Source organism: Silurus meridionalis, chromosome 26 (genome assembly GCF_014805685.1).
Source record: "Silurus meridionalis isolate SWU-2019-XX chromosome 26, ASM1480568v1, whole genome shotgun sequence".
Classification (NCBI taxonomy): domain Eukaryota; kingdom Metazoa; phylum Chordata; class Actinopteri; order Siluriformes; family Siluridae; genus Silurus; species Silurus meridionalis.
Window position 1 is genome coordinate 15,812,911 of NC_060909.1, and position 12,744 is coordinate 15,825,654.

General features: G+C 40.4%; 1 protein-coding gene and 1 long non-coding RNA gene across 4 annotated transcripts; one reads left to right on the plus strand and one right to left on the minus strand.

Moving 5' to 3' along the window:
* Nucleotides 1–4,176: 4,176 nt before the first annotated feature.
* On the minus strand, nucleotides 4,177–6,027 carry LOC124379768. Of its 3 annotated transcripts, XR_006924521.1 has the most exons (4): nucleotides 5,659–6,027; nucleotides 5,085–5,111; nucleotides 4,682–4,738; nucleotides 4,177–4,576 (listed from the first exon to the last, which is right to left on the minus strand). It is a non-coding gene; the product is annotated as an uncharacterized LOC124379768 (long non-coding RNA). The 3 variants fall into 3 exon arrangements; XR_006924522.1 differs by lacking the exon at nucleotides 5,085–5,111; XR_006924520.1 differs by lacking the exon at nucleotides 5,085–5,111 and having other exon boundaries at nucleotides 4,682–5,039.
* Nucleotides 6,028–11,423: 5,396 nt separating this feature from the next.
* Nucleotides 11,424–12,703, plus strand: LOC124379754 (little elongation complex subunit 1-like). The gene is made up of 4 exons (XM_046840315.1): nucleotides 11,424–11,564; nucleotides 11,694–11,925; nucleotides 12,224–12,392; nucleotides 12,514–12,703. The coding sequence occupies exons 1-4, from the start codon at nucleotides 11,542–11,544 to the stop codon at nucleotides 12,684–12,686; spliced, it is 597 nt and encodes a 198-aa protein (XP_046696271.1). The 5' UTR covers nucleotides 11,424–11,541; the 3' UTR covers nucleotides 12,687–12,703.
* The last annotated feature ends 41 nt before the right edge of the window (nucleotides 12,704–12,744 follow it).

Genomic DNA, 12,744 nt, shown 5'->3' on the forward strand with positions numbered 1-12,744 from the left:
AAAATTCAGTTAAAGCTCCTTCAGCATCTGTGAGTGAATTCCAGATCTACAAGGACACAATATTAACCACACACACACACACACACACACACACACACACACACACTATAACTATATTTAGTAGTTATATTTGGGGCTGCAGCTGTCGATTATTTTAGTAATCGAGTAATCGGATAAGAAGCATTTTTTCTTTATTAACGAGCGACACTAAATATACAAGAGAAAAAAAGACGGATCTTTTAAAATGAACAATTAATTTGTTTCCTTTTTAGAAAAATAAATGTTTATTGCTGAAAATGCAGTCTGTGAAAACTAAACCCATTTAGATCATTTAAGTGCATTTTATTTGCAAAATATAAATATATAAATAAAAAATCATAAATAAACTCTGACTTTATTTCTCGTAAACATCCGACATTTCTGGTGCCTCCACCAGTAACCATGTTGTGGGTCTGAAGTTTGAAGCTGTTGGTGTGTGAACGAGGCTCCTCTGCTTCATCTGTCTTGTTCCGTCTCACAATCTTTGAGTGGAAACTGGTGTACACACATTTTCAGCTCTGTTTTGAGTGTAGCAGATTTGGTGGTGTCGCCACAATGAACACATTGTCATCATCTCAGTACGTCACTGCAATAGCTGTCCTCACCCAACGTGGGCCACGAACCCACAACCCTGAAATTAAGAGTCACATGTCACATGGGCCTCATGCAAAACACACGCCGGCTACTGACTGCTGGTTTAGAGCCAAACGTAGTTTATCCAAACCACCAAAGGAGATGTTGATGAAAGATCTCTGTTGTGCTGATGGTTAGCGTGTTGGTTAGCATTGTATCAAAGCAGCTTTACAGAAATCAACAGTTAAGGTGAATGGTGTGTATTTATCCCCGAAGAGCAGCCATGGTGACTGTGGCAAGGAAAAACTCCCTTAGATGTAATGAGGAAGAAAACTTGAGAGGAAGCAGACTCAAAGGGGAACCCATCCTCATTTGGGTGACATCAAGAGATTGATCATAAATCTTTCAACAATACAGAACACTGGAGAGAGAGAACTAACATGAGCACTGGAGTATAAGATTATAAGTAAATGTTCTTTCTACAGTCTTTGGTATAAAACTAGGAGCTACTGAGCTCAACATTTGTGATCATCACAGATCCAGCATCAGCTTCTCCATGCCAGAGCCTTTAAACACTCCAGGAGGTCCAATGTCAAAACTCCACACATGCAGTGGGATCCAATTGGCACTGGTACAGTATTGTTCAAAATAATAGCAGTACAATGTGACTAACCAGAATAATCCAGGTTTTTAGTATTTTTTTAATTGCTACGTGGTAAACAAGTTACCAGCGGGTGCAGTAGATTCTCAGAAAACAAACAAGACCCAGCATTCATGATATGCACGCTCGTAAGGCTGTGCAATTGGGCAATTAGTTGAAAGGGGTGTGTTAAAAAAATAGCAGTGTATGCCGTTGACTGTACAAACTCAAAACTATTTTGTACAAACATTTTTGTTTCTAGGATTTAGCAATCCTGTAAATCACTAAACTAATATTTAGTTGTATGACCACAGTTTTTTAAAACTGCTTCACATTTGTGTGGCATGGAGTCAACCAACTTGTGGCACCTCTCAGCTGTTATTCCACTCCATGATTCTTTAACAACATTCCACAATTCATTTACATTTCTTGGTTTTGCTTCAGAAACAGCATTTTTGGTATCACCCCACAAGTTCTCGATTGGATTAAGGTCCGGGGATTGGGCTGGCCACTCCATAACATAAATTTTGTTGGTTTGGAACCAAGACTTTGCTCGTTTACTAGTGTGTTTGGGGTCATTGTCTTGTTGAAACAACCATTTCAAGGGCATGTCCTCTTCAGCATAAGGCAGCATGACCTCTTCAAGTATTTTGACATAGGCAAACTGATCCATGATCCCTGGTATGCGATAAATAGGCCCAACACCATAGTAGGAGAAACATGCCCATATCATGATGCTTGCAGCACCATGCTTCACTGTCTTCACTGTGTACTGTGGCTTGAATTCAGTGTTTGGGGGTCATCTCACAAACTGTCTGTGGCCCTTGGACCCAAAAAGAAAAATTTTACTCTCATCAGTCCACAAAATGTTCCTCCATTTCTCTTTAGGCCAGTTGATGTGTTCTTTGGCAAATTGTAACCTCTTCTGCACATGCCTTTTTTTAACAGGGGAACTTTGCGGAGGATTCTTGAAAATAGATTAGCTTCACACAGACGTCTTCTAACTGTCACAGTACTTACAGGTAACTCCAGACTGTCTTTGATCATCCTGGAGCTGATCATTGGCTGAGCCTTTGCCATTCTGGTTATTCTTTGATCCATTTTGATGGTTGTCTTCTGTTTTCTTCCATGTCTCTCTGGTTTTGCTCTTCATTTTAAGGCATTGGAGATCATTTTAGCTGAACAGCCTATAATTTTTTGCACCTCTTTATAGGTTTTCCCCTCTCCAATCAACTTTTTAATCAAAGTACGCTGTTCTTCCGAACAATGTCTTGAACGACCCATTTTCCTCAGGCTTTCAAATGCATGTTCAACAAGTGCTGGCTTCCTCCTTAAATAGGGGCCACCTGATTCACACCTGTTTTTACACAAAATTGATGACCTCAGTGATTGCCACACTGCTATTTTTTTGAACACACCCCTTTCAACTAATTGCCCAATTGCACAGCCTTACGAGCGTGCATATCATGAATGCTGGGTCTTGTTTGTTTTCTGAGAATCTACTGCACCAACTGGTAACTTGTTTACCACGTAGCAATTAAAAATATACTAAAAACCTGGATTATTCTGGTTAGTCACATTGTACTGCTATTATTCTGAACAATATTGGTACGTCTCTAGATGGTTCGGGATGTTTGCGAAGTTCGGCATCTACTTCTTCAAAGGTCCATATTCAATTTAATTCAATTCAATTTTATTTTATTTGTATAGCGCTTTTAATAATGAACATTGTCTCAAAGCAGCTTTACACAGATAATGTGGTGATTAAAAGGGAATATGTTCTTTATAAGTAAGTTTGTCCCTGATGAGTGAGCCGGTGGCGACTGTGGCAACAAAAAACTCCCCGAGATGGTGATAGGAAGAAACCGCGAGAGGAACCAGACTCAAGAGGAAACCCATCTTCATCTGGGTTGCACCGAATGTCCATTTGTAGCAGATATACGATGTTGCGGGGTGCAGTGATGATGATCAGAAGCGAAAAGTAGTCCTGAGTCAGTGTAGGAGAATGTTGACATTAACTACAGTCCAATCCATCCTCAAAGCTCCCGTTCTTACTCCAGAATTTTATGGAACCACCCAAGGCGTTGATGAGACCCATAATCTGCCCGTAATCTTTATGAGGTGGGACGTGACTGGAGCTGGCCAAACCTCAGGATGCCTCGGGATAGGGAGTGAAAGAGAAGCAGTGGAGAGAAATTAGCGTAGCTGCAGTTCATGATATTATATTATATTAACAGCACAAGTTGATAATATGATGTGATCAGATGTTCTGGAGTACAAGGTTATGAAGTGATGTGTGTTATGTGTAGGCTTTGCTAAAATATACATTTTTAATCTACACTTAAACTGGGAGAGTGTGTCTGAGCCCCGAACACTGTCAGGAAGACTATTCCAGAGTTAAGGAGCTAAATGTGAGAATGATCTACCAACTTTAGTGGACTTTGCTATTCAAGGAACTACTAGAAGCCCAGAGATTTGAGATCTCAGGGAGCGGACGGATTGTAGCGTCTGTCTGTCTGTGAGAGTGAAGGAAAGAGAGAAATTTACTTTTCAACGAGCGGCGAGCAAAATAAATAAACTTACAGTTGCTATGATACACACAAAACCTCTCCAGAGTGAGTTGATGGATTGCAGTGCTGATTGTTGACCACGCCCATTATGTATGTGAACAGACTATAATAATAATAATAATAATAATAATAATAAAGTGCTTAAAATGTATGCATGTTTTTCTTAATGTACTTATTTAACGTTAACACTTATTTTATCAAAAGTCTCTTTTTCATTATATAGGACACATGGTTTGTATTAATGTTATATATATATTTTATTTTACTTAATAATAATAATAATAATAATAATAATAATAATGGGTTCAGCAGGTTCACAGAATAATTCACGAGTCACTGTTCTATAAACAATAAAACATTTTATTTTTAATTACTGAAAATGCTACAAAAATGTCACATGATAAATTATAATAATGCAAACACACAAAGATACAAATACTATTTCTAAATGATGTATATATTAGTAAGGGGTATATAACAATAAATATAAACATTTATGATTAAAAAGTTCCAAAGTGGGTTTAAAAAAAAACAACCTAATAATAAACAATAGATAAAAATAATTAATAAAAGTAGAATCATAACACAACTATATAATATTAGCAAACAATATTTATAAACTGTAAAATAATATCAAGTCTCTGAGTGACTCAAAACACCAGGAAGAAATGGTTAAAGGAGCAGAACTGGAAGAAACAGCAGGACTGGATGCAGATGAATCAGTGGCTGAAGGAGATGGACTTTGACTACCAGCCTGTAAAGACACATATTGTATATTATAATTTAAACATAATAATGATGATGATAATGATATATGAAGGTCTTTTTAAATGACATGAATCTGCATTGGTACATTTACATTAGGTTTGGCTGCTGAATTGTTGCTGAAGGATCCACCAAACCCTGACTTTGTAAACTAAAAAAAAAAAAGGCGACAGAACAGACTGACATTCATGTAAAATCATACATGTGCTGGAAATGTAAAGATCTGATTTCCCTTTTGAAGAAAACAAATAATCTTCTATCCAATAAAAGGCAATATGACTATAAAAGGCTTTGGGGACGTTCCAGAGATAATTGTGTGTGGAGTAAATACTGAAATCTGAAAATAATGAATGAGCAGTGATAATGTAAGTGCAGGCTGTATAATGGTGGGGGTGGAGGTAGGGGGCGCTACAGCAGTAGGAGTGGAGTAAAGCAGGTGGAACACTTACGACCTGGTAAAAGAACAATAAAGAGTGTGGAAAACAGGTTTTATTTACCTTTTAGTCTTGGTAATTTTTACAGATCTAAATAAATTTTTAAAAAAATCTAACATTCAGACATTAATATGTTTAATCCACAATCATCTCTGTACACTAGTGAGAGTCTGAGGGCAGAAGTGAAGTGATACAAACATCTATTAATATAAAACACTTTAACATTAAAATTAGTAATAAATGGTCTCATAAAGACAAAACTCAATTTAAAAAATACACATTTATTGTAATTCTTTTTCTTGCTTGCAGTGTTTTATATGAGTTACACACGTCATAAATAAAAACTGTGCTTAAAATTTTAAAGCTTTAAAAAAAAAAATGAAAAAAAATAAACTTTTACAATGATCTCAGTGGTTCCTCTGTTTAATAACTGGATGAGACATGGGTGTAGAGAAAGCAAACATTGTTCTATATGATTAGGGATGTAAACATCACTTCATTGAGATTTGGTAAATAAAAATAAATATTGCAACAACTATTTCTGCATCCCACAGCAGAGGACATTTAAAGCACATGAGTTTGGTCACAAATATAGTTGTGCAGGTTCACAGTGACGTGACATGAAAGAGATGATTACCTGAAAGTCTGAAATGAACACTTTAGGAGGGTGGAATCCACAAAGAAGTTTCAACTGGCCGTGGACCTGCATTGGACATTTCTCACTCTGTACAAATAAAGAGCTTTAGGTGATGGTAAATGTCTTTAATCATCTTCTATTATACATTTTTTTCAGCACAAACTTTATGAAGCAGATCAAACCATTTCTTCTGACGGAGAGCAGGTGTGTTTCCAGCTTCAGAGCCAAACCCCAGTGCTGCCAAACCACCACAGACCAGACGTCCACTCATCCTCCTCTACCGCCACAGACGAGACGTCCACTCATCCTCCTCTACCGCCACAGACCAGACGTCCACTCATCCTCCTCTACCGCCACAGACCAGACGTCCACTCATCCTCCTCTACCGCCACAGACCAGACGAGACGTCCACTCATCGTCCTCTACCGCCACAGACGAGACGAGACGTCCACTCATCGTCCTCTACCGCCACAGACGAGACGAGACGTCCACTCATCGTCCTCTACCGCCACAGACGAGACGAGACGTCCACTCATCGTCCTCTACCGCCACAGACGAGACGTCCACTCATCGTCCTCTACCGCCACAGACGAGACGTCCACTCATCCTGCTCTACCGCCACAGACGAGACGTCCACTCATCCTGCTCTACCGCCACAGACGAGACGTCCACTCATCCTGCTCTACCGCCACAGACGACGCGTCCACTCATCCTCCTCTACCGCCACAGACGAGACGTCACTCATCCTCCTCTACCGCCACAGACCAGGCGTCCACTCATCCTCCTCTACCGCCACAGACGAGGCGTCCACTCATCCTCCTCTACCGCCACAGGCAGGCGTCCACTCATCCTCCTCTACCGCCACAGACGAGACGTCCACTCATCCTCCTCTACCGCCACAGACCAGGCGTCCACTCATCCTCTACCGCCACAGACCAGACGTCCACTCATCCTCTCTACCGCCACAGACCAGGCGTCCACTCATCGCCTCCTCTACCGCCACAGGCAGACGTCCACTCATCGCCTCCTCTACCGCCACAGACCAGACGTCCACTCATCGCCTCCTCTACCGCCACAGGCAGACGTCCACTCATCCTCCTCTACCGCCACAGGCAGACGTCCACTCATCGCCTCCTCTACCGCCACAGACAGGCGTCCACTCGCCGTCCTCTACCGCCACAGACAGACGTCACTCATCCTCCTCTACCGCCACAGGCAGACGTCCACTCATCCTCCTCTACCGCCACAGGCAGACGTCCACTCATCCTCTCTACCGCCACAGACCAGGCGTCCACTCATCCTCTACCGCCACAGGCAGACGTCCACTCATCCTCTCTACCGCCAGACAGACGTCCACTCATCGCCCTTCTACCGCCACAGGCAGACGTCCACTCATCCTGCTCTACCGCCACAGACAGACGTCACTCATCCTCCTCTACCGCCACAGACAAGACGTCCACTCATCCTCCTCTACCGTCACAGACGAGACGTCCACTCATCCTCCTCTACCGCCAGACAGACGTCCACCCATCGTCCTCTACCGCCACAGGCAGGCGTCCACTCATCGTCCTCTACCGCCACAGACGACGTCCACTCATCGCCCTTCTACCGCCACAGACAGGCGTCCACTCATCGTCCTCTACCGCCACAGAACAGACGTCCACTCATCGCCCTTCTACCGCCACAGACGAGACATCCACCCATCCTCTACCGCCACAGACGCAGACGTCCACTCATCGCCCTTCTACCGCCACAGGCAGGCGTCCACTCATCCTCCTCTACCGCCACAGACGAGACATCCACCCATCCTCTACCGCCACAGACGAGACGTCCACTCATCGTCCTCTACCGCCACAGACGAGACGTCCACTCATCGTCCTCTACCGCCACAGACGAGACGTCCACCCATCGTCCCCTAAAGCCATGTGTGACTTTTTAAACATGTCTGGGACATTTGAAACATGTTTTGTTTTTATAGCTAAGAAATACTGACTACATTTACATACTAGTAACACTAACACTAACCCACAGCACTACTTAATAGGCTACTGTATGTGCTACTGTACTATAACTCCAGTTACACACCGTGAACAATAACATTATTAATGACAGATAACGACATTTAAATCACACAATAAACACTACAAATCCACAAATCTAGGAGACAGAAACATGAGACGTGATGTAGCATCATGATATAAATGATTATTACATTAAACAAACACAGTAACGTAATGCATGTACAAACATTCTTTTTTAAAGATCTATGAATCTGCTGCTGGTGTTTTTAATATTGTACATCATAATAGATGACAGCATGAAAGTGATGCAATATACTGCACTGATGAGCTCACGAAAAAACACATTAATGTAAATGTAATGCACGTATGAGAAATGTTGTTTTATGATACATGAATCTGTTGTTGCTTGTCGTTAACGTAGCATATAATAAGAGATAGTAGCTTGAAAAGTGCTGCAATGTTCAACTACCATGCGAAAAAATACATTAATACACAATATCATACACAAAAAAGTTCTTTCTAATGATCTGTTCTTTATGTTAATGCAGTTCATTGTAAAAGACAGTAACACATCATGATCACCAAAGATCATAACAACAACCATAACAACACCATAATAGACAATAAAATACAGGAAAATATGCACAAGTCTATTGTGGTTCATGTGGTTTGTCATGTAGTTAATTTTACCTGAGTTTTCTCAACGTCTAATTCCAGAAAATATACGTGTCGTGGACTACAGTTGAACACCTGGAGAATAAAAGATGGACAAACTCGTGTCCAGTGTTGTGCTGGTTACTAAGAAATAATAACTAGTTACAGTTACTCGTTACTTCATTCAAAAAATAACTCAATTACTTTGTTGATTATTTACACCAAAAAGTAATGCGTTACTGTTAAAAGTAACTTTTTAGTTACTTTTTTAAAGAATGTTCTTTAATGTTCCCATTAATGCCCTTTTATGTGTTATGGTCTACAAACACAAAACTGACTTAAACACAAAGTCATTTTTAAACACTATTTTATTAAAGTCAGAGCAGCACACACTGAATATATCACAAGGATTTGAGAAACTCGTCTTGCTCTCGCCTCGACTCGACATTACTGCCGCACAGACCTGAATAAACGGAGACACGCCCACAGTGCGTCTTCTTCGTGTTTACAGTGGTTTATCCACCAATCCTACAATGCGTCTCTGCTGTAAACAGGTTAGACCAGACATGTGTACGGGTAAACCTTGCTCAATTTACCTTTCCCCTGTAATGCCCACGTTTCCCCTAAAGATGTCGCACTTTAGATACATTGACCTTGTTCGCGTGTTTTACCGGTACTCATGGGCGTAAATCCTGAGGAGGGACGGAGGGGACATGCCCCCCCCCCAAAAAAAAAGTTATACAAAAAATAAAATATCGCACTCTCTATTATATGTATTCTGTATTATATGAAAAATATATGTATGTATACCTAAAATAATGGTATATAAATAAAAACGAAAAAATGCATTTAGAAACACTTAAGTCCCCCCCCTTCCTTACAGTGGTTTGACCCACTGCCTGCTTTCCCAGTTCATCTCACCTTCTCTACACACACGAGTCAGGTGTGTGTCTGTGTAAAAACTCATTAAGGTTTACACAAATAAACAGAGTTCACTCTAAGAATGAGAATAGATAAATGAAAGTAAGTGAAGTAAAAACACACAAAAAAATGTAGAGGGGGAGAAATGTGTGAGGAAAAAAACAGGAATTATTACTAAAATTCATTCTAAAAATCGATGTTGTGCAAATATTGTGTTTTGTGTGTTGTGTGTGTGTGTGTGTGTGTGTGTGTGTGTGTTGTTAATATTGTGTCCTTGTAGATCTGGACTTTACTCACAGATGCTGAAGGAGCTTTAACTGAATTTTAAACTTGTGCTGGTTTCTCCTCCACAGCTGGAACTTGAGCTGCAGCTGGTTTCTCCTCCACAGCTGGAACTTGAGCTGCAGCTGGTTTCTTCTCCACAGCTGGAACTTGAGCTGCAGCTGGTTTCTTCTCCACAGCTGGAACTTGAGCTGCAGCTGGTTTCTCCTCCACAGCTGGAACTTGAGCTGCAGCTGGTTTCTCCTCCACAGCTGGAACTTGAGCTGCAGCTGGTTTCTCCTCCACAGCTGGAACTTGAGCTGCAGCTGGTTTCTCCTCCACTGCTGGAACTTGAGCTGGATGTGGGTGGACTCTGGATGTGGTGGTTCCTCTCAGTCTCGTGCTCCTTATGAGATGAAAGTGTTGATGGAGCTGTAACACAACAGAGACACTGCTCTTACACACTGCTGTTAGTCTTTATGCCGACACCAGCAAAATTCCCCCCTGATGCTGACTGAAATCCCCTCATATGACCAAACCCACCCTTTATATTAATAGATTACACTTTATAGCTGGTAAAAAGTTTGCCGTCAAAATTCTCTATTGCCAAATTTGCCGCCTCTTGAGATTTAAATTGGACGCATTCAAACTCTTTTGTCTCCGTCTTGTAACCGACAACCTTCAGGAGAGACGTCGTGTCAACACACAATTCATATTAAACAGATCTAATACAGGACTTTAGTAGAAAAAAAAAGTTTGGACCCCCTGGTCTAAAGGGTCTACTATATTCTACTACTACTTACACACTTACCAGCTACCTGATGTTCAATAGTAGAAAAATGTTTAATAGAGCGACTGTACGACTGCTGGAACAGTGAGTTTCCAAACTTTATGGGTTTTTATTCTCTTTGAAACACTGAGTTTATTATTTATTATTAGAGCTGCAACAACTAATCGAATCGATAATGAAATTGGTTGTTAGTGAATGCTGTTATCCTCATCATGTGAAAATAGTGTAGTTTAATGAAGTGTTATTGTGTAAACTGTTTGTTTGTAACTTCGGGACAGTCTACAACAGTAACTTATCTGTTCTCAATCGTGATTTACTGCGGCTTTACTACGTTCAAATGCTTGTTTTCAATGCTTGTTTCTTCATTAGCCTCATGCTAGCCGGGTTTGCTAGCGCTGTTTTTGTGTTTACTAGTTTCTTAGAATATTTGACACAAATTGACCCAAAGACGAATACATTCTATTATTCTTTATTAAGATATTTATAATTTATTTATAACTCACTAAATGTAGAATAATTAACCTGAGGATGAAACCTATTGAAGCTAAGATTAGTTAGCCGGCTAGTTAGCCTAGCTCAGTGGTTCTCAAAGTGTGGGACTCGGTGTTGCAAAGAGAATAAAACCCATAAAGACTAGAAAGTCACCGTTACAGGGGTCTTACAGTCGCTCCATCCCGGCAGAGGGTCTTCATCCTCCACCTGGAACACGGAGTTTCTCCCGGAGCTCATTACTGATGATGCAGAGTAGTGATGAGTCGGTTATGAACGATTCCTTGTTTCTGAACGAGTCTTTAATGTGACTCAGAAGAACGAATAAAGTGATTCGTTCATTTTCTACTGGACTCGCGTGAACAAAGCATCGCAAAATCTCTGTAGGTTATGTAGATGAACTAAATGACTCAAAAAAGATTCACTAATATTCATGAATGAGATTTAAAGAACCGAGTCACTAAAATGATCCGATCTTCCCATCACTTTTACAGCGATGAACCCGTTGATCCTAGAAGCTCCGCCTCTCTGGTAGCGTCCGCGGCTCTGATTGGTGCATCAATTCTCCACTAAGCACCCAATCAATAGAGACCAAAAAAGAAGTTCTCGTCACAAAGCCACGCCCCGTTTCCATGGAAACCAGTACACAAACAATCTCTTTTTCTGGCGACAGGACATTTAAGACTGCTTGTGGATACTTTTTGAAATATTTCATAAAAACATACTTTATATACAAACATTTTGAAGATGCAGGACACCAACACAAACAAGTAAGTTTCTATTACTGTTTTTACTTTATTTATACTGATTATTTTCCTGTAATATCACATTCCCAGTGTATTATCTATACTGTAGAATTGTCTGTGTCATGTGATTTGATGACATTTTGTTCATATTAGAACAAAGAGAGCTGCATCAGACATGCCACCACCCAGTGCTGCTAAAAAGCCTCGACTTGATGCTGAACACACAAAACAATCCCTCATCAGTAGTGCATTAAAAACACTGCAGGATTCCTGTGATGATCTTTTAGCTCCAAACTGGATTGATGCACTACTGAAAGGGAAATGTGAACTTCCTTCACTGACAGATGAAGAAAAATCTGTCATTTCCAAGTTTTGTGTGAACGAGGTCAGTTATTATCTTCTGTTTTATTTAGTGTGCATTCAATTCTTTAGCTGTGGATTTGAGTTTTCTCATTTTAAAAGTCAATCCATAATTCACTGGTCCTGATGTTCTGAAATTGAACAGTAGATATGATTTATCATGTAAAAATGTTTACTCCAGGTTTTGGTTTATGCAAAGTCTAGTAGTTTTCTAAACCTAATCTACAGTCAAGTCTTAACTCCTAATATTTGTATTAAATACATGACTTGAATACATGTTTGATTTAGTCGGATGTTGGTTGATTTTTTTTCATCTCATTTAGTCGTTGGCAGAGACGTTTCTGAAAGCGGTTTTGGAGAAGATCAAGGCGGAGAAAGAGTCTATGGGACATGAACTCCTGCAGTCTCTCTGTAGGGTTTATGTGGGTTTGTGTCAAAAGAGAGGAGACTCTCATAAAGCACATGCCCTCGCCTACAGATTTCTCAAAGAAGGTGAGATTTTATTGACATTTCATTATATATTTACAAAAGCCAATTGTGATCTGTTTTGGTTTTGTATTTCTTCCTATACAGTGTATTTTAAATCTGTGGTATCATTTTGTTTCCTTTGCAGACTTTTCTCAAGCCCCAAAACTGATAATGGTCATGGTGACAGCATGGCCAAGTGTTTTCTCCTGTAACAGCCCTTTATGCAGAGCCATTCACATCGTGTGCAAAATGAAGGCATACGGAAAGATGTATTATTTGCTCAGCAAGTTTCTGCACTGGGATACAGTAAGTAGCTGATTCTCATCACAACAGTTATCAGAACAGTCATTAAACATTATTTTTCAACTGAACTTTT

What these genes read in the sequence shown, in the direction of transcription:
- LOC124379754 (XM_046840315.1), top strand. Translation starts at nt 11,542, where the DNA reads ATGCAGGACACCAACACAAACAA. An exon ending in CAGGACACCAACACAAACAA is followed by an intron (nt 11,565 to 11,693) that starts GTAAGTTTCTAT and finishes TGTTCATATTAG; the next exon opens with AACAAAGAGAGCTGCATCAG. An exon ending in CCAAGTTTTGTGTGAACGAG is followed by an intron (nt 11,926 to 12,223) that starts GTCAGTTATTAT and finishes CATCTCATTTAG; the next exon opens with TCGTTGGCAGAGACGTTTCT.